Genomic DNA, 22673 nt, shown 5'->3' on the forward strand with positions numbered 1-22673 from the left:
CTACTGCTTTTGATCAATGTCTCCCAAGAGTGATATGTTTGGCACAAAACTTCTGAAATTACTGTTTTTTAAAAAAAAATCAGATTTTGTTTCCTTTACTTTGCTGTCAAGTGGCAATTTCAGTAACTCAAGTGCCGATGCCCAGAGATTAAATTTTCTTTTGCTAGATTTCAATCTGATTTCATACTGTTGGGAGGATGACAACTTTCAAGATTTCATTGTTGCCCCTCTAAAGAATAACACTTTTAAAATCAATTTTACCCTAAGTATGTCAAATTATGCATTTATCATTAAATTATAGGAAAAGTTATATTGTTTTCTCCTGACATTCTATCTTATTCTTCAAATCCTCAATGATGTCTCTGACAGCTGCAATATGTTATAAAACCAAAATAGAATCAATATTATTTTCCTGACTTTGATCAAAGATAGTAACATAAACATCCAGAAGCCAATGGTCAGAGTCATCTCTGTCGATAGTCTCATAGTGCCAGGATGCTGCAGCAATACGTTCCACGAACTACTATAAACCTGATTGCCTAATTTGTATTTAGATAATGTACCACAAACCACAATAAACCAAAAGTATGACCACCTTAATGATCAAGAGCAGCCAGTTACAACTTTGAACAACTCACCTTCGAGCCTTTGCGTATAGCGCAGGAACAGCCCGAGTGTGGGGAGGGGCGGAGGGGTGGGGTTGGGAGGATCAGTTTAATGTCAGACTCTTCTGTTAATATATTGCCAGCTGTGAACTGCATAACTCGGTATCAAGTACTTTTCAGACTTAATGAGTGGGAACTTGAAATTTATCTTGGCAGTTTTGAATATTTTTAATTGGATAAAACCTCCAAGCATGGCATTGTCTGAAGCGCATTTACCTTCCTTATACATTAGTAACTAACTAAACCAATTACTGTAATGCAGCAAACATGATCATTACATATCATTTAAATGCAGTTCTGTTCTTTGAAGTTATTTGAATGCAAACATTTTTTTTTTTTGCAAGGCATTTTTAAAAACAATTATTGATCAACATAAAGCTAATGATGCCTTCTGAGTGAATGCAGTGATGTTATTAGATAAGAACATTTGGATTATTGGATTAGAAATGTGTTGTTACCAACATTAACTTGTAGGAGAGCCAAGTCCACCTAAACTTGAAGGACAAGTACTAGGAAGCGGAAATATCTTCAAAGTGAACTGGATCAAGCAGGACGATGGTGGCTCCCCTATCCGACATTACCTGGTCAGATACAAAGCTGTAAGTACAGGAAATATGCAAAGGTCCTAAATCTTTGAATTCTGAAATGGAGGATAAACATTGTTTTCTGTACTGCGGAATTTGAAAGATGTATTCAGCTGGAGAAGTGTGTCTAATTCTGGGCATCGCACTTTAGGAAGGATGTGAAGGCCTTAGAGAGGGTGCAGAAAAGATTTACGAGAATTATTCCAGGGATGAGGAACTTCAGCTACGTGGATAGACTAAAGATGCTGGGGTTGTTCTCCTTAGAGCACAGAAGGTTGAGAGGAGATTTGATAGAGGTGCTGAAAATCATGAGGGGTCTAGACAGAGAAGATAGAGAGAAACTGTTCCCATTGGCGGAAGGGTAGAGAACCACAGGACACAGATTTAAGGTGATTGGCAAAAGAACCAAAGACGACGTGAGGAAAAAAGTTTTTATGCAGCGAGTGGAATGCATTGCCTGAAAGGGTGGTGGAGGCAGATTCAATTGTGGCTTTCAAAAAGGAATTGGATAAGTACCTGAAGGAAAAAAAAAATGCAGAGCTATGGGAAAAGGGTGGGGGAGTGGGGTGAGCTGAGGTGCTCTTGCAGAGAGCCGGCCTGGTCCCGACTTGCCAATTGGCTTCCTTCTGTGCTGTAACCATTCTATGATTCTATGTATGCATATGTCAGACTAAAATATTACAGGAAATTATGTTAACCTTTTATGATTTTTTTAATTAATTATGGCCCTGAAATGACAGTGCCTTCAGTATACACCGTCATAATCCTTCTGAAAGGCTACACAATTTTTCCGGGTTTTGCAAATGTGTGAAAACCTAGAGCTTGCGATCTGTCAAAGTATGCCTTGACCAATTATACGACCAAAAGTAAAATCGGTTTCGCTGGCGCAGAGTTGAGCTATGTGCCCAGCAACTGCTCAGCCATTGGACGACAGCAAGTAGATGTGGAAATGTTTTGTGGGTCGGAGGCATATGCCAGCGATGCATCTCCGACCGGAATTTCAGGGCCAATATTCTATTCAATAACAGTAGAAAATGTCCCACATAAAGCTTAATATTTATTAGAAGTTCTGAGTATTTTTATCAAGATAATTGGATTTGTTTTTCAAATATCTGCTCAGTAAAAGTGACTTTTGGAGCCAGAGAAAACATGCAATAAGAGAAACATTCCTACAATTTGAGTAGAAGAGTGCTGTAATCAACGTTTGTTGTATCAGGGAAGATTGGATTGGATTCAGCGTACTTCATAATGTAACAGCATTCTTTCAACCACCATGTACAATTAGGAATTACAACCATCTTACAGACCAGGAAAAAAAAATCAGGTACATTTTAAACTTGCCACCTATGCATCATATTATCAGCTTTTATAGAAGTTGCTCGATTTTCATTACTACAGAAATCAATGGTAATGAATCTCAAATGATTTCTATAATGAGCTTATCCACAAGGCCCATTTTACAAGCAGATACAAGTTGAAAACTTACCCCACTCTTCCATTGAAATTGGCACCATTATTCTGTCAAAATTATTATGTGCTCAGGTTTCTGCTGTGGGGCATGAATGCATACCCTTCTGACTCAGAAGCACAAATGCTACTACTGAGCCAAGGCTGGCACAAATAATGCTGTAAAAGTGTTTTTTTTTTTGAAAGCTTACAGCTTGTGAATCTTCCTATACCTTTTTTTAAAAACTTTTATTTAATCATAAATACTCATTTCTGCAGACAGTATGCTCCTTAACATTACTACCAGCCCACTGGGACCGATCAAACTTGACAACTCTTCCTCTACCTCCAGTCATCATCATCATCATAGGCAGTCCCTCGAAATCGAGGTAGACTTGCTTCCACTCAAAGTGAGTTCTCAGGTGACTGTACAGTCCAATACAGAATTACAGTCTCTGTCACAGGTGGGACAGACAGTCGTTGAAGGAAAGGGTGGGTGGGGAGTCTGGTTTGCCGCACACTCCTTCCGCTGCCTGCGCTTGTTTTCTGCATGCTCTCGGCGACGAGACTCGAGGTGCTCAGCGCCCTCCCGGATGCTCTTCTTCAACTTAAGGCAGTCTTGGGTCAGGATTTCCTCGGTGCCGATGGGAATGTTTCACTTTATCAAGGAGGCTTCGAGGGTGTCCCTGAAACGTTTGCTTTGCCCACCTGGGGCTCGCTTGCCGTGTAGGAGTTCCAAGTAGAGTGCTTGCTTAGGGAGTCTCATGTCTAGCATACAGACGATGCGGCCACCCAACGGAGCTGGTCGAGTGTGGCCAGTGCTTCGATGCTGGGGATGTTGGCCTGATCGAGAACACTGATGTTGGTGCATCTGTTCTCCCAGTGGATTTGCAGGATCTTGCGGAGGCAGCGTTGGTGATATTTCTCCAGCGCTTTGAGGTGTCGACTGTATATGGCCACATCTCTGAGCCATATAGGAGGGTAAATCTGAGTTCTTGACTTCAAATTTTGCATTGATTATCATGGGATCTTCCCAATGACCAAGTTCCAGGATGCCTGTTCAAGTTGTCTTCTAATATCACACCATCGCCCATTGTGTGAAGAGGAACTTTTTAACATGAATCCTAAATTGCCATTTTACTCATTTGAACCTGTGCCCTCTTGTTTTATTCTCTCAATTTAATTTGAGGTACTTCTCCAGTTTTACATTTTCCATATCTGATATACCCCTATAAAATCGCATCTGATACATAGGGAATCTATCCTCAGTGATCTCTGGCACCTGTATGTTTTCCTCCCTTTGTCTCAGTGATGGTAGTCTACAGAAGGAATAGTAGAGGAGGAAAATCAGTTATAAGCAGGTGAAAGACAGATGAAAGAACAAGATGCTGTCTTTGGCACATAAAATCAAGGGAAAAACATTAGCTTTAAATAAAAACCGGAAAAATATAAAATACATGTACTGCAGTGCTCAGTATAGGAATTAAATTGGTGGACTTGGAAGCCATTATGTCACAGGAAAATGTAGATTTAATAGCACAAACAGATACAGGGGGAAGTGGAAAATAAACCTATCTGTTTATAATATTTTTAGGAGGGGCATTATAAGTAAGGGAGAGGAGGAGTGGCAATATTGGTGAAGAAGGGAATAAGAACATCATAAATAGGAGCAGGAGTAGGCCACTTGGCCCCTCGAGCCTGCTCCGCCAATTAATATGATCATGGCTGATCTGATGATGGGCTCAGCTCCATTTCCCTGCCCGCTCCCCATAACCCTTGACTCCCTTATCGCTCAAAAATCTGTCTATCTCCGCCTTAAATATATTCAATGACCCAGCCTCCACAGTTCTCTGGGGCAGAGAATTCCACAGATTTATGACCCTCCTCATCTGTTCTAAATGGGTGACCCTTTATTCTTAAACTATGTCCCTAGTTCTAGATTTCTCCATGTGGAAACATCCTCTCTGCATCTACCTTGTCGAGCCCCCTCAGTATCTTATACATTTCAATAAGATCACCTGTCATTCTTCTAAACTCCAATGAATACAGGCCCACCCCTGCTCAACCTTTCTTCATAAGTCAGCCCTTTCACCTCAGGTGAATACATGCTGTAGAGAGAACTGATGTACAGAAGAGAGGTTCAAACAGATTAGAGATCAAAGATTAAAATAAAGGATTATTACATTAATGGTTGTACTACAGACTCTCTATCTAACTGAAGGAGAGAAGTGGAAAGCACATAGGACCACTGATTCTGTAGAGGTTAAACGCCAACACAAACTGGTTGGGCCTAGCGGCCTTTTTCTCAGGTAATAATTTCAAAGCAATCTTCACCATGCTCTCAACAAATGTGCCTTTACCTACAATGGTTTCACCTCCATTGAACTGCCAAATTTAACCATTCCTGCCACCTGAGAATACAGTGTCTAACACTGTGTCAAGAATGTTTTCTGGACACAGTACAACCGAACTGCTACTGTATGACATCTGGTGCTTCCCCTTGGTGACAGTATGTGACTGACCTTGGGACTTAATCCAATGCTTCTTCTAGTTCTCCCAGTGGCAGGTTAGATTGGTGATGTCACTTATTATGTCATTGGAAAGTATAGATTTAATAGGACAACAGAACATGAGAATTAGGAGCTGGAGTAGACCATACGTCCCTTTGAGCTTGCTCCACCATTCAATAAGCTGGTCTTTGTCCTGAACTCCACTTTCCCACTCGATCCCCATATCTCTTGATTCCCCTAGAGTCCAAAAATCTATTTATCTCAGCATTGAATATACTCAATGACTCAGCATCCACAGCCCTTTGGGGTTGAAAATTCCAAAGATTCACAATCCTCTGAGTGAAGACATTCTTCCTGATCTCGATCTTAAATGGCTGACCCCTTATCCAGAGCCTATGCCCATAGTTGTAGATTCTCTAGCCAGGGGAAACAACCTCTCAGCATCTACACTGTCAATCCCCCTCAGAATCTCCTACATCAACATTTGTTGAGTTGTCAATGAGGAATCAACATGGATCTCTCGGCGGAGCTACAGGAGGCTGAGGCTGCAGTCTCCAATGACTGCAGCAATCTTTAATTCTCCTTTTAAAAGCAAACCTCTCCGGTCCAGATACCTGTGCCTCATCAGCTTGCATGGATGAACGCTGGTTCATCCTCATCGCTTGCCATCACCTCCTGCTCCTTCCCAGTCATGCATTGTGTACCACCTAGAACATAAGAACATAAGAATTAGGAACAGGAGTAGGCCATCTAGCCCCTCGAGCCTGCTCCGCCATTCAACAAGATCATGGCTGATCTGGCCGTGGACTCAGCTCCACTTACCTGCCCGCTCCCCAATAAGCTCACCTAATGCACTCTCCCCACCAGCCTCCACCCCGCAGTTCAAAATCCATTACCTCCATTGTTACTTTGCATTTAGAGTGAGGGACGACACTTTCTGTGAGGTGCTGGTTCCCTGGACTTTAACTCAGATTCATGTAGCATGCCAAGCGAAAGAGAATATGGACAAGTGTTGGAATGCTGTCCTGAGGACACCTCTTGAGATTTGGAATTCTGCAAAACGACTGGCATGGAAGTGCACTTGGCTTATGGTCTGTTTCCATTGGAGGAATAGGATGAGGAAAAGGAGCCAGAGGAATTTGGAAGGGATTATGAGCTGAGGCCAAACCCCCTGCTTCCCGCAGCCTCCACTTCCCCATAGCTCTTGATTTCTTATATCACCAAGCAGAATGCCTTGATAGTGGTGTGATTGCATAGACGTGTAATGTGCAGGTAAAGTAGATGAAAGGATATGTCGGGGCCACAGCAGTTGGGAAAGGGGCACTTGGAGGGGAAAGAAGTGCTAGCATTTAAAACATTGCAAGACTGTGTGCACAGATACACACGCCACGTATTCTTAATACACCGCATCAATATAAGGTTAAGGTGGCATCTCTTAACTTGACACAACTTGTGAGATAATTAACTTTTTGCAGCACCACAGACAAGTCCACTGATTGGTACATTGGGCATTGATGTGTGTTGCTAGCTCCTGCCAGGCACTCTGAGTCATTCACCTCTGTTAACTTCATGTCAGTAGTAGGAAAAGTGCTAGGAACACAATAAGGCATAACATTATTAACATTTAAAAAGATATGCGCTCATCAGGGACCATCAGCCTGGGTGTATAAAGGGCAGGTCACGCTTGACTAATTTAATCAAATTATTGAAAGGCACTCTGGAATATATGGACAAAGGGATTGAAATGGATTTGTTATTTATGAATTTTCAAAAAAGTATTTGATAAAGTGCCACATAAAAGACATATAAAGATAAAGCGACAGCATCACTATGGAGATAGTTGAAGGATAGAAAGCAGAGAATAGGAATAAATGGTTGTTTCTCAAGTTGGAGAATTGTAGCTACCACAATTATTTAAGAGGGAATTAGATGAACACATGTACAAAATATTAAAGAGAATTCGGAGATAGCAAGAAAATGGAATCAGAGTAGATTTATCTTCGATGTTTGGTTGGTATAGGCACAGTGGGTGAATGGTCTCCCTCTGTGCTGAAATTTCTATGATTCTATATGGAAGATGTTGGGACTTTCCTCCTGAGAATGCAACTATAACTCATTGAAGCATAATGTCCTGATGATTTTGACTTGCCTGGACATAATGCTAAACAAGATCTCTTTCAGCACTTTGAGAGTTCATGTTATTACTATCTCTGCTTAGCACTTTCCTTTGGTGGTGTTTATCATAAAATATTGCAGCTCAGAAGGAGGCTATTCGGCCCATCAAGTCTCCACCAGCTCTTTCACCATTGCCCTGCAATTTTTTCTCCTTTAAGTATTTGAATCTTGATCTAAACAAGATTGTCAAAACCTTTGAACCTTTGGATTTGTATGATCTTAAGTGGCATACAAGCAGTTCGTAGATCCTAGTTATCATATTCACCAAAAATTGTGCATCACTTTTACATCTGGAATTCAACACACAAGTTTTATCCATCATCTGCTGTTTATTCCATTGTGTTTACAAATATTGAAAGAAAAGTTCTCACTGGTTGTGACAAATGCTTGTTTCTTATGGGAACAAAGCCCTCGATAGATCATCACTTAAAAGAAGCTAACAAAATTGGTAACTGAATGCATCTCTTTATTTTGTTCTCTAGCAGAATAGAACCCACCATGTAACATCAGATCTAAACAGCCATCCTAATCTGTAGGCCAACCAGTTGGTGCAATTTGCTTGCTTTTACCAAACATTATCATCCTCAAATTGACAGATCTGAATGACTGGAGCTTTGGAACCCCAATGATCTAACCTGCCCGAATCATGCAGATCTAGAATCCCATGGCTAGGTTTTGGATTTCTTTGTTATCGCTTTTTTTTTAAGAGCATAAGAACATAAGAATTAGGAGCAGGAGTAGGTCATATGACCCCTCGAGCCTGCTCTGCCATTCAATAAGATCATGGCTGATCTTCGACCTCAACTCCACTTTCCTGCCCCATCTCTATATCCCTAATTCCCCTAGATCCAAAAATCTATCTATCTTAGCCTTGAATGAACTCAACAATGCAGCAGCCACAGCCCTTTGGGGTTGAGCATTCTCAAGATTCACGCACTCTGAGTAAAGAAATTCCTCCTCCTCTCAGTCTTAAATGACCAACCCCTCATCCTGAGACTGTGACCCCTAGTTCTAGGCTCCCCAGCCAGGGGAAACAACCTCTCAGCATTTACCCTGTCAAACCCCCTCAGAATCTTACATGTTTTAATGAGATTACCTTTCATTCTTCTAAACTCCAGAGCTTTATAGGCCTAATCTACTCAATCGCTTTTCATAGGACAACCATCTCATCCCAGGGATCAATCTAGTGAACCTGTGTTGCACCACCTCCAAGACAATTATGTCCTTTGTCAGATAATGAGACCAAAACTGTGCACAGAACTCCAGGTGTGGTCTCACTAAAGCCCAGAATAATTGTAGTCAGACTTCCTTACTCTGGTACTCCAACCACCTTTTATATAGAAGTTTAACAAATGAAAAAGTGTCTCATTTTGCCTAAAGTGGCCTTATATTATTTGGAAAAAGTTTAATTTTCACATTCTAATCTTCCACCCCTACCAAGCTTACCCCTTAAGTTTATTTCTAGCCTATGTGCTACTAGGAGCTGCTTTAGCTTGTGAGAGTGACATTGCTTTCATTGTTGAACCCAAGATCTCGATACTACCACTTGCATCCAAAACGTTAAGTAATGGACAAGCTTAGAATACAGTGGAAAATCACCTGATCAAACAGGTGAACGATGGAGAAAATAGTCCCTGGGTTTCAAATCTGCAATATCTCCATCTCTGGATTTTGCCTGATAAATCTGCATATCATTTATCTCTGCCTCTAAATCAAAAGTGCAAAGGTCAATCACTGGCGGATTTGATCTTTTCTGAAACAGACTAGAAATTAGCAGCGAGCTAGCACAGCAACCCCATAGCGTTAACTTGTGTATATATTTATCCACCACAAATCAGTTGGGTTGAAGCTCTGATTTTTCGTCATTCACCCAGGCTTTATTTTGCAGAAACATCACTCGGACTGGAAACCTGAAATGAGATTACCATCTGATAGTGAATATGCTATTCTCGGAAACCTGGAGTGGAACTTGGAGTATGAGGTCTATGTCGTGGCCGAGAACCAACAAGGCAGATCAGAAGCTGGTTCCATCTCCTTCCGGACCTCGGTAGAGCCCACTGTCATTCCAGGTACGAGTTCAGGCTGCTTTCAAATATTATTTGCATTAAGCCCTGCAAAGATGCTGCATCCCCAAATCTAGTCTTGCTTGTAAAATTGAATACTGCATTAAATGGTATTCATCTGTCTGTGTGTCAGATATATTCCATTTTATTTTTTTCCATTGGAAAAATTTGTACCAGCTTGTACTTCCCCTTACATGTTTTAAAATAAATAAATAAAAGCAATTCATTTACAGATGACATTTTTTGCTCTTCCCGACTGGTTTGCAACAAGTAACTTGGGCTTGCAATGCAATATGATGGGTGCAGCCATTAACACAATATGGAATTGAAATCTTACTTTAGGACTGAGTGCAAGAATGTGCAGTGAGGGGAAATTGCCGCAACCCGTAACATCCTTCAGTGCGTTGACAATTGGCCTGTCTCTAGCTGTTTATAATTATTCCACTTACGATTTGCACACCTTGTGTGTGACTCACATCTAAATTTCAGCAGCAAAATGCCAGCCGATCAACTGTATAAAATGATACTGGTTTAAGGCCTATGTCTGAAGCCTGTACAGCAAGCAAAGGCAGGTTTCTCAAAATTCTGGCTTTAACTACCATCTACATGACTGGGAGCAGTAAAGGAACCAACTCTCCTGAGGTAATGGGAGTGTTTCTCTTCTCTACAGCAGGAGCAGGGGAAGAGAGTCGTTGTGAAACGCTTGCACTGTTTTTGCAAGCAGTACTGGCAAAAGAATAAACTGAGGAAAAAAACAATCCCCACAGTGTAAGATAGCATTGATAAAAACTTGCAAGATCAAGAGTTATTTTTGACATCTCTTGATTAGCAAAACCTGCAATTACGATATGCTGTGTGGAGCATATTGTTTTCCTTTTCTAAATTGCCATCAGTGACAATAATCATCATAAGTACCTTTTGTGAAATTTAATTGCAGTGACATTCCAGATTTTAATGTAGCAGTTTTCCCTCGTCTCACTGAACTGTAGTTTGCTAATGGTAATAGGATCAATAGAATCTTGCTGTGATTATGAAGCCTTTGTTGTGCTATGCATGGCGGGTTTTATATTCTCTACAGACCTCATTGTGGTTACTGATTCCTGATGCCACCCAAGGGTACTTCAGTGGTGATTGTACTGTTTGAACACTACAAAGTCATCAGCGATGCATCCAGTTGATAATATATTCTAATACTAAACATTCTAGGGTGTGCGATTTTGAAATTACAAATTGCACCTCATGTTTTAGTTGGCTGAGGATTTCCGTTTCAACGTGAAAGCTGCTAGAGTGTTTATTGTTGCGGCAAATAAATGTTAAGGTTGCAGTTTCATCGCACATTAATGGCTGCTGTCTCAGTCGCTTGGATTGCTAGCTACTGTTCCTGTTTATCTGCCCATCAATACCGGTTATCTGTGAATCAGAGCACAGGATTTTCATTGAGAAAATTAGACCAAAGATAATTTGATTATTCTTTAAGAAGTTTACCCTGTGCCTCGATAATCCGAGTGTGCGCAAGCTTTCTTCACGACATAAAGGACAATATTTTCCTCTGCATAGAAACATTTAACAAGCAAGATGATTTAAGTAAAGAGAGCAGCACCAGTCCAAAATGGTAACTGTCTGTTCTGCTTTGATTGCTGCTAATAGGTTTGCTCCTGTGGAAAAATCTGTTCATGAAAATTAGCAACAAAAATAGCTGTAAAAGATCAGCCATGCAAAATTATTTTAGAACTAGTACACAGAGCTGTGAGTTAGTTATATAAAGAGAGAGCAGAATTTCCTTGTATTAGACCAGAATGTAAAGAAACCATTTTGGAATAATTAACTTTGAAAACTAATTAAATATTTGAATAAACAGTATTTTTCCCCCAAAGGAAAACTGAAGGAGCTCTGTTGTAACCTGTCATTGAGAGTTTGAGTATATCTTGCTAGCTGTGTAGTTCACATTTCAAGTTTCAATAGAACTTAATTACTGCAATATGTAACTAGTGATGACGTACAAATAATCCATATATATTTATCTGAATATCAAGATAAGCCATGCAGCGACTGCCTTTTGACATACAGCTGGTTTTAGGGGCAGTATGCCAGCTCTCTGATGTCGCAGTTTGAGTAGCCCTGCAAGGATATAATAGAAACTTTTGTAAAAGGATGAAATAAATTCCAAAAAGTGTGAGCATCTCATTATGGGCTTATTCGCCACGCCATCCAGAACTATTGGTGTAACAGATTAATTGTACTCATAATTTTAATTTGCTAAATGATGACTACTCTGTTTAAAACAAAAACTGGCCCCCTATTGGCTTCAGGGCCAATGTCCCTGGAACATCGTACAATTGCATTCTGATTGGCTGGTTTACTTTCATGGAAGCAGATTCAATTATAGCTTTCAATGGGAAATACTTGAAGTGGAAATATTTACAGGGCTATGGGGAGAGAACATGGGAATGGGACTAATTGGATCGTTCTTTCAAAAAGCCAGTTCGGGCACAATGGGCTGAATGGCCTCCTTCTGTGCTGTGTCATTCTGTGATTGACGCACAATTATTTACAGCAAAATACCTTTCCATTTTGATTTAGGTTCATTAAGTTGATGAAATAATAGCAATTAACACTTCATTAGCAAAAAGAGGAAAATATGGTCCTAAATGTGTAGATACAAGCTTACGCAGGCAAAAGTAATTTTTTTCACTGATAAATATTCATTTTGAAATGTCAAATGTATTGCAGCATTTTTGCAACATAAAGTTTCCTTCGTTCTTTGATCGTATCAATGAAAACACTACTGACTCGCTTCATTAATGACACAAGAAGTGATTAATTGGACTTTTGAATATTTCAACTGTTGTGCCGATTTATTCTAGCGCTTAGTGGTTGTTGAATTAACACATGAATGTTTTATGGGGATGCAGCAGAGAGTGCTGCAGTTTGCATGACCAGCCTGAAACTGTTAACTGGCCTATTACATCACTAAGGCAGTTACTCACACTGACAGCTTGGAGCATGGGCGAGGGAACTGCTTTTCCATGCAACAGTTGCAAGTCATTTAACTGAATGCAGCTAACATATGGCAGTAAAATAGAATATAGCATTAATTTTAAATCCTTTCCTACCAGCCTAATTCCTGCTTCATGTTTGTCTTTCATTGAAACTACTTACTGTTTCTTTTTGCTCTATTCTGTACTTGCAGCCCATTGTGTGGTCATTTCCATTCTCCCAGCTTAGTTTTGTGCTCTTTAACCCTATAACCATGAAATATGATCTTTGACCTAGTGTGCTATTCATACTCTGCTTAAAATGAAGCATACTTACTCTTTTATGTTACACAAATATTTCTCTAATCTGTTTTATTTCAATTTAACATTTACACTTTATTTGTTTACCTTAAATTCTTAATTTGGTTTTGTATTTATGACCTTTTTTTTCTCTCTTTTTCTCTCTCTCTTACCCCCCACCCCTTTTCCCTCCCTCCCTTTCTCCCACCTGTCTGTCTTCACATGCACTTGTTTCCATTACCCCTATGTTTTCTATGAACCCTGATTGGACTGGCCATTTTGTTTCACAACTCTTTGCTGCCCATGGATGGAAATACTTTGGCTACAACAGCAACTCTGGGCAGTTCATCAGTATCATACACACTCTTCTCATTACTCTTCTCTGCAATTCTAGTTGTTTTGCTGTCTTAGACCCGCAATAAAGGCATGCTGTATTCTCCCTAGACAGTTCAACACATAATTTTATGCCTTTGCGGTTGCTTCAAATGTATTTTGAGTGTTAATCAGAAACCGAATTGTACCATTTTTATTCAAAACGAATGAGCTGTTTAAACAAAATGTCAATTTAAAATCTGTTCTCCTTCATGTAGTTCTTTCTTTGTGCATGTACATTTAGTTTTCATTTTATCTAAGCTAAGATTGCCAATTTCTACAATCTCTTTCGAAGGCTATTTCTGTTTACCTGTATTTGCCTTGTTTTTTGCGAGGATCTGTCACTCCCTATCGCTTTATTCGAGTCATTTCAAATGAGTCATTTCTTTAAATTTCTATCACCTTCCTCTTCCTCCATCATCCGACAAGTCATTACTATAGCCTGGCAGCCTGATGAATGGAACCATGGCTCGAAGGAGTTAGCAACTGTATGTGTGTGAACTGAATAAAGCCGTGGTATAAATATTGTATATTGTATATCTGGAACAACTACAAAGGAATTTCATACAAAAAGTTATTGTCAATTTAAAGTTGAATTGAAAAAAAAAATTAAAATGTAATTTTTGACTTGAGAATCTAGTTCCAAAAATGATACCTAGGTTTGTTTGCTGTATTTTGCCATTTGATATTTTAGTAATAATGCAAGCACATGCAAGGAAAGCTTATCTCAAGCACACAGCTTGGTTAACTATGTTTAATTTTATACAGCTATGCTCACATGCACCATACTGAACACAGGAGACTCCTGAAAGTGTTGTGTGTAGGTCAAGGCATATTTTTCCCAGTACTTTCTCTTAACAAAGCCATTTGTAAGCAAATTAATGTAGACTCATTAGATCTGACTGCAGTATGGTAAAATTACCTTAAATGTAGAGATATCTCATTTAATCGTAGTTTTTACAGATGTTCAAAAAAATGTGCCATAGATCACCGAGAAAATACGATTTCCTGAGGACAAACACAGATGACTAAATTCTATTTCCTTAAATAAGTGGTTTTCATTAAGGAGAAAGTTAATTCTTTTATAGACATTTATTGTTCATAATTTGCATCGCTGTTGACCCTACTTTATATGGTCAAGAATTACATTTTCAATTTCCCCTGAAATATGAGACAGAATAGAGGTACAAGCAATGTGAAATAAAAAATGTTCGAAATACACAGTAGGCCTGTCAGCATCTGATAGGTTCTGTTAACATGTGGATCGAAATCCTTCATCAAAACTGGAAAATAAGCAAGCCCCTTTATAGAACTCATCAAAGTGAAGGGAGAATTTGGGTTAGTTCTCCCCTGAAATATTAGCCCATTTTTGTTGGCTCCAGACAAGCCTGCTGTGTAATTTTGTGTTTATAATTAACATATAATGTGGGATGTAATCAAAGCAACATTTTATTGGTAATGCATTCGAAAATGTACTCATTTCTGCATTGTAATCACCATGCACTGTATCTGCATTATTCACATTTACAGAATATGTGACCGGTAACTTTTATAAGTTGTTTTTCATTTGATAAAAGCTTTTCATACTTGCATATTTTCACAGGGAATGCAAACAGTAAACACCACTAAACTAAACATGACAGACAGAAAGAGTCTCATTGGCAGTCTGGCATTCAATGCTAATAAATGTAACAATATTTCTAAGTTGTTCTTGTTCTCACAATACTTGTACTTCTTTAACCAATTCCTATATAGCACCCAATAAATTTAATACACTAAGGAAACCAAAAGCGAATGGAGTCCCTATTGATTGCCATTGTTTGAATTGTCTGATAGGTCAGGGTATGGCAGGACAGTTCAAGCAAATACCATGTGCTTTGACATTTCCCTCTATTATTGGCAAAGAAAATGCACATACTGAAGTTGGCAATTGTATTAGGTCTAAATGATTTGCCACAGAAGTGGCCAATGTTTTTGTGGTGAAATCTCATTCATTTGCTACATGTGAGCTCTATCTAGTCCATATTTTGTTATTACTAGGCAAAATTTGTTGCTATTAAACAAGATGGAACTTACTAGTTACTAAAACAAACCATTGAGGAATGTCCATGCTTGAATGGAAAATAAATTTGCATTTGGCATACAAAACCTTGTTAAATATTTGTGCTCTGTTTTATATAAATCAGTTTAACACAAGTGGGCCGAAATTGGCCTCGTCTGCACCTCATGTTAATGCCTCCGGGGGGGCACTAATCAGTCTTCACCCGGATGATCGCTCCCAGCAAAATTGGGCCCTGGGTTTTTTGGAGGCACTGCCAGGTACCACCCTGCTCCTGCTGGTAGCGCCCGCTCAGGTGCACCCAGTAATGATGATGTCATCGTCGGGCGCACCGCCTCGTTATCGCCCCTCTCCTTCCACCCCATAAATTCGGCCTCTCCCCCTCAGGGTACCGCCTGACAACGACAGTTTCAGCTGTCAAGTTGTAGACGGGAGGCGGCTGGAGCAGCACTATTTAAAGGCGCCATCTTGTCGAAAACCTTTCTGTCAGCCATTATTGTTTCCAGCTTGCTGACCGATAGGCAGAGTGCCTGTTGCAAGGATTGTAACAGTGTTCACCTCAAGGACTGTTAAGCATTGCTTTGTTTAATTCAGGGCAGATTTGACTCTGCAACATTTATCGCGTTTCATGAGGGCTGTGCTGGCGCTCGACCTCCTACTGCAACGTCACCGTCGGAGGTTACTTACGCAGAGACAAAGGCAGAGAGAAAGAGAGGCAGCAATACAAATAGAAAGACAGGGAGAAGGAAATGCAGCCATACATGGAGAAAGGCAAAGAGAGAGACAGGGAGAAAGGCACAGAGGGAGGGAGAGAGAGAGAAAGACAGAGAGAGAGAGTGGGAGAGAGGGCGAAAGACAGGTACAAGGACAGAACGATGTGGCCAATGGGAGAAGGCCCAATAGAGCAGGCAACAGGAGACCTTACAATTCCAGAGTATTCTGGCAGCAGTTCTCCAACATCAATTTCACTGAGGAGCAGGGTTTTTGAAGACCGCTTCAGCAAGGACGTAATCACAGAGCTCTGCCATCTCCTGCAACCAGACCTCAAGCCACAGACCAGGGTGAGGACGGCTCTCTCAGTGGCAGTCAAGGTTACCATCATGCTCAAATTCTACGCCAGTGGCTCATTTCAGTGTGGAACATCTCCAACATCTCTCAGTTTGCCGTCCATTGCTCCATCCGCGAGATCACAGAAGCTCGATATGGAAAGAGAAGGGACTACATTTCCTTCCCCATGAGCAGAGAGAAGCAGCACAAGTCTGCATGTGGATTCGTCAGGATAGCAGGCTTCCCCATGGTGCAGGGTGCCATTGACTGCATCCACGTCACTTTGAGCACACCGCATCACAATCCTGAGATCTTCCGTAACTGTAAAGGCTACCAGTCCCTGAATGTGCGGTTAATGTGCGACCACACATCCTCACCATCAGTGCCCGCTATCCTGGCAGCAGCCACGATGCCTTCATCGTGCACCGGACCGGTGTGTCAGCTCTCTTCTAGCCGCCACATCAAGCCTGCAGCTGGCTGCTCGGAGATGGGGGCTATCCACACTTCCCTCTGTAACACCACCACTCCTGCCCAGCTCCCTTACAATGAGAGCCATGCCGCCACCAGGAACATCTTTGAACAGACCATCGGAGTGCTCAAGCAACGATTCTGCTGCCTTGACCGTTTGGGAAGAGTCCTCCAGTACTTGCCAGAGCGGGTGTCCCTATTCGTCGTTGTCTGCTTCATGCTGCACAACCTGGACATCATGAGGCCACAGCCATTACCGTCAGGCCTAACCTGAGGAGGATCAACAGCAGGAGGATGAGCAAGAGCAGGTGCAGCAGCACCCACAATGGAGGAGGCAGCGACTCCATCGTGATCCTGCAAGGGACATTTGTGACCGTCTCATCAGAGCTCGTTACCATCCCACTTCCCAGTTCCTCTGTACGTCCCCATCACCAAATCAATTTGCCCTTCCATACCAAAGCTTAATGAGAGACAACAGCAAACATTAAATATTCCAATCTACATTTATAAAACAGCAATAAAATGTCTAAATGTTTATTTATTCATCACCCTTGTGCATTTCCTTATATCCCCTCTTTCATTGACCTATTCTAATACTCCTCTGCTGTGTGTCCCCTGTGGCTACAGCACGACTGGTGGAAGGCTGCTGTGTGCCAGGGCCAGAGACTACAGATGGTCTAGCAGGACGTCCTCGACCACCTCTGGGCCTGGAAGGCTCGGCTGTAGACTGCATCACCTCAGGCTGGGCGGCGGCGGTCTGGGCTGGCTGTGTGTCAGGCAACAACAAGTGCAATGGCAGTGGTGGGATCAGGAATGCTGTCATAGGACCCAACGGTGATGGTGGCATGTGTGCTGCAGCAGAGACTGCATGAGAGCAGTCTGAGCTTCCATGCGAGCAACCATTGTCTCTGTTACAGCACTAAGACGTTGCGTTGCTTCCACCTGTGCCACAATGGAAGCTGCCACATCGCCCATGACACACATCACGAGGTCTAGATCCACATGGTCTCTAGGAGTCCACCATCGCTTGCAGACTGGCAATGATGGGCTCCATGGTGTGCACAGAGTTCTGTACCATGCAGGAGGCGGACGCCTCCATAGTCCTTACCACTGCCGACAGGTTCTTGGGCACCCTTGCCATTGCACCTCTCATGTCTTTGTGTAAATGCCTCCCCATCGAGGTCCTCATCTGAGCCCTGTGCAGCAGAACTCACGTGCGAACTCGCACTCCGGGGAAATGGCTCCCGAGGTTCCCTATCCCCTTGACCGGGCTGCAGCCCGCAGTATCTACCAATACAGACCCCTCTACGAACCTAACCTCAAGACCGTGTAGTGCCGGTATGCAAGCTGAGCGAAGCAGTGACACAGTGCTTGGCTCTTCCTCCTCCTCCACTTCCCCGTCCTCCTCCTGGTCCCCCTCTTCTCTCTCGTGACTCAGTTCGGGGGGGCCTCAGGGGCAGGCTGGTCATCTGCTGCATGTTTACCGAAAAGCATAAATGGCACAAGAGTCGCATCAAGCTGATGGCAGGGGGCAGGAATGGAGCAAGGAAGGCAGACAATATGAGGAGCTGGAAAGTGATCAGGTCTTCTGGTTTAACGGGGTAGTGGGATGAGAAGAGGGGATAGAGATACAATTGTTGCCCTAGCGGGCTCGACGTCTACGCCAGCCACGGCGCCCACTACCTGCGGGCCAATGAGCCGCAGAACTCTCTCCTCCAAGTCAGTCAGCTGGCGCAGTTCAGCTTTTCACCCTCCAGTCCACTGCTGCTCCATCCTGTTATGTGCCATCTTGGCCTGCAAAAGAAAAGAACATTTGTGAGTAAGAGTCCAGTCATGTAAATGGAAGATATGCCTGCCGTGGTTGAATATCTGTGCATTTAGGCAAGGCATGAAAAGAGGATGTGACTATGAGTAGGTACAGATGCTTGGTGGTTGCCTGTTGGGTTAAGTGCATCTTTGTAGAGTGTGCACAGACAGAGGCTCAGAGGCTGGTATGTAAGAATTGTGCAAACATGTACTCACCTTGACCAACCGAATGAGATAGTTGAATTTCTTCTGGCACTGTGTTGGGTTTCTGTCGACAACGGTGCTGGCTGACACCTCGCGGCCACCTCTGCCCATAGGACCCTAAAAACTTGCGGCGTTAACCTTCTCTCAGATGGAGGGAACAATGCATCCCTCCTTCTCTCCACCTATGTCTCCAATGCTAGGTCATTGAACCAAGTGACCCTTCTAAGAGGATTTGGAGCAGCCATCTCAGAACTTCTTTCAGCAGTGAAGTCCAGCAATGATGAAAATGACCAGGTACTGCCTGAAATTACATCCCCTTTAAGAACTGGAATGAGCAGGAGGCTGATGATTGCTGAATGAAAGTCACCTGAAATTGGGCACAGCTCTGGTAATAGCGCTGCAGTAGCACCCCACTGAGGCTATTAGTGCCTCAAATACCGCCTCCCTTCATTTCAGCGGCAAAAATGCCCAATGTTCCCCAATTTTGTGGCCCATCTCGCCAGGCGCTAACTGTTCAAATGGTACTGAATTTCGCCACCTCCCCACCCTGTTGTTTCTTATGTATGAGGTAAATGTACATGGATTCAGGCTGGTAGATGCTGTACTTAATGAACATTATGAGAGCAATTTTGCTGCTTGATCTTTGCTGGGTTTTGAAGATGTTAATTTGTTTTGCATATTGTCATTCCCCTAGGCCTATCCTTCTCTGTCCTTTATGTCTCCTCACTGTGTGCCTTTATTGCAAAATCTTTTCAGAACTTGTCGGGGTGGAATTGTCATTGGTGTTGCCACCTTCAGATGAAGTTCCTCTGTGTGCTATTTTAGCGTATTCTGCAACCCATTTAAAGGAAACAAGGAAACAAATATGTAAATAGCACAGAGTAACTTCATGCAAACATCATCATGCATTTGCTGCATTTAGAGCAACGTTATTCCTTATTTTCTGAAATGCTTTGAAAAGATCATTGTAGTTGGCACTAATAAGCACGAGTAAACATTCTTTGTATTTGTTTATGGTTAATGCCACATAGATTCTACAGAGCCACTGGTGCAGCATTTTTTCCAAATAACTATCTCATAGCTGCACTAACATTATCAATATGCTACTGCAGGCTCTTCTTTGTGTGGCAGTGCAGTAGTGTGATTTAATAAGTGACCATAATAAACTTTCTTCAGTATATGCCCCAATTAATGAACTATTGCATATAGCACACTGCACTTCCTATAATGAATTTGTGTTGTGAAAGCTGAGCTTTGCATTCACATGATTATCAAATGCAAAACAATATGCTTTCGCTTTTGAACCGTGTGATATATATTTGGAACAAATTCTTATTCCACTTTGAGATGAATGGTTTTGTTGGCACTAAATATTACTTTATACTTTATGACACCCAACAGTGATCAAACTTAGCGTCTCAATAAATGCCCTATTCTGTGCATGAAGTGCACTAGCATGAACAACATTGAAAAGATTATTGGAGGTATTTAAAAATACTTTGAGAGTGAATCCACCATTCACCTTTAAGATTTCTTTCGGCTAAAGTGGAATATTTGTAGTTGTGTTAAATATGTAACATGCAGCCCAATGTATTTGGGACTTGTAAGCTTGTACTTCACAAAACAGACAGCAGTTTGGAGAGCGAATCTCACCGGTAGCTTTAAAAACTGCTTATCTGCTTCCAGAATTTGATTCTGTTTTTCCTTTCTGACATAATTCATTGTTTTTAAGTCGCTGGTGTGGGATTGTAGCGATTTGATAGTCCCAAAATGTAATATATACAAACATTCATTGCAGAATTTTTGAGTACTTATGCTCAGTCAGTTTCAGCATTCTTGACATTGGCAGAATATACCCAACCTTAAATTTTCAATGAAATACGGTTGCAAAAAAAGAAACATTTCCATACTAAGGCTTGAATATTGTTTAAAATTGTACTAGTCTTTCTCACTGTAAAACAAACTTGGCATTAATTGTTTAAAAGACTCGGTTTGCACGAATGTTGGGGAAAGCTTTGAAATGTGTCACATCAAGTTCGTGATAACAGATGAATCATTATACAGATTTTTATTACAAAATAAAGTATACACTTAACAGACCTTTTGATGTGTATATTTGAATTCAGATTTATTTCAAACGTTGCAGGTCTACAAAGTGAGTTGCGTTTAGTTGGCCTCGTGGCATTTTCACAAGAAAAAAATGGAAATGTTCATTTAGTCAGTCCATCCCACCATACGATCCCCATTCCAATGCCAATGATGATGCTATCCATTTAGATGCTGCCCCCTCCTCACTAGAATCTGGCCGCTCTGGTACTTGTTTTTATTTACCCATTTGAGTCAAGGCTGCACAGAGCAATCTGTCGACACAATAATATTGTTGAAGTGCCACTGCCTATATTACTTATAGGAAAATGGATGACAGAAAGTGAGTTACAAGGCTGCAGTTCAATCAAGTCATTCTGATGATTCCATAAACAAGAGTGAAGCTCAGGCAGTTTATAAATATCCACAGTGGCACCTATATTGAATTACAGCCTCGAGCGAGAGATCGTTATTTATTACTCTGTATATTAACACACGTATTTTGAAAGAATGCATTTTTGTGGCTTTCCAAACCTTTATGCACCAAGCATTCTGGGTGCAACAGAACTGGGCCAATGTAGAATGACAAGAGCAAGCAAGCCAATCATGATTTAGCACCTAAATGAATATGGCATCTCAACACAACGCCATAGTGTTGCATGGTGCATTTCAACAGTGGGCTTGCAAAAAGTAACTATTTAGTATGTGTTATATGGGTAGCCCTGATGTATGCATTTTTAGTTTATTGCTTCATTCGGTTGCATCACTAAGTGCTCGCATCAGCATAAAGTTCAACCAGTCAGTTACATTTACAAAATCCCAAGCACGTGTAAAGATAATTGAAATCCTACATGAACACTACGGGGGAAAAAAAGATTGGTGCATTTCATTCATAGTAGGAATATCTCGGACATACACCTCCATTAAAACTCAAGGACAAAAGAATGTTATCGGCTTTTGCAGTCTGTCTGGAGTTGTTAATGCATTTTGACCATAGGAGTGCACTGTGCTATACAGTTGAGATTTTGGCACACTGAGGAGTTCATTCTGAATAGAGCCACAAAAATACCCCTCATACCAGATTATTAGAGAGGTTTCTTTACAACTTATTTTTATTAAAAGATTTTTTGTGAAAGGTTATACTCATTGCAATAGATTTTGCTGGATCAATCTATTTTTAATTGGAAATAATCTATCCACAGTCTACTTCCAGGTAATTTTTACCCAAGTTTAACATTTGTAAATAACTTGTGAAACTATTGCAAAATGGAGAAAATATTGCAAAATGGATCCCAAGGTGTTGAGTACGAGGCTCAAAATCAATTGAGGCATTTATGTTGTGTCATAAATGGCTGAATATAAACACCTGAACCCTATTAAAAAAACAACCTTGAAATTGTTTTCTGAAATATGTTTTATTGATATATTTATACAGCTTTAGTTTTATGTAGGGATTTTATTTTGTACCAACAGCAGATGTCACTACAGGCATTGGAGCTTGCACTTGTAATCTGTCAATTATTTCTCTGTACTCTTGCAATAATATTGCCATGGGTAAGTCTAATTCCCGGATAAGTTCCACACTATCAAACCCACCTTTCAATTTATAATTCCAATATTACTATACATGCAGACAAATATAACATAATTAGCTTTAGAGCAAGAAATATAAAGAGGGTGTGATATTAAATGGAACAGTCATGCAGCAGAATGGTGAGGAAAAAGTGTGACAGTTATTGTGAAAAATTCTTTGGAACTGTGCATTTCAGGAGTGACAAAGAAAAACAAGGTACTGAATTGCATTAGCAAAAGTAGAATACAAATCAACTTATGCAAAGTCACTATGTAAGGCACTGATTAGACCTCACTTGGAGCACTGTGTGCAGTATTAATTACTATAGCATAAAATTATAT

At 41.1% G+C, this 22673-nt stretch overlaps 1 protein-coding gene across 10 annotated transcripts in view; it reads left to right on the forward strand.

Annotated features, from left to right (window-relative positions):
• The window catches only part of LOC139276426 (neural cell adhesion molecule 1-like), a 632849-nt gene that overhangs the window by 552647 nt on the left and 57529 nt on the right, over positions 1 to 22673 (forward strand). For 4 of the 10 annotated variants that reach the window (XM_070894398.1, XM_070894400.1, XM_070894403.1 and 1 more), the window contains 3 exons: positions 1140 to 1264; positions 9269 to 9449; positions 13050 to 15238. The exons of 1 other annotated variant lie outside the window; for it this stretch is intronic. In XM_070894398.1, the coding sequence (XP_070750499.1) occupies positions 1140 to 1264; positions 9269 to 9449; positions 13050 to 13129 (386 nt within the window). In that variant the 3' untranslated portion in view covers positions 13130 to 15238. Of the gene's footprint in view, positions 1 to 1139; positions 1269 to 9254; positions 9450 to 13049; positions 15239 to 22673 lie in introns of those variants that run through there. 5 more of the 10 variants (XM_070894397.1, XM_070894402.1, XM_070894401.1 and 2 more) reach the window with 2 other exon arrangements.

The sequence above is a fragment of the Pristiophorus japonicus genome, chromosome 11 (assembly GCF_044704955.1).
Source record: "Pristiophorus japonicus isolate sPriJap1 chromosome 11, sPriJap1.hap1, whole genome shotgun sequence".
Lineage (NCBI taxonomy): Eukaryota > Metazoa > Chordata > Chondrichthyes > Pristiophoridae > Pristiophorus > Pristiophorus japonicus.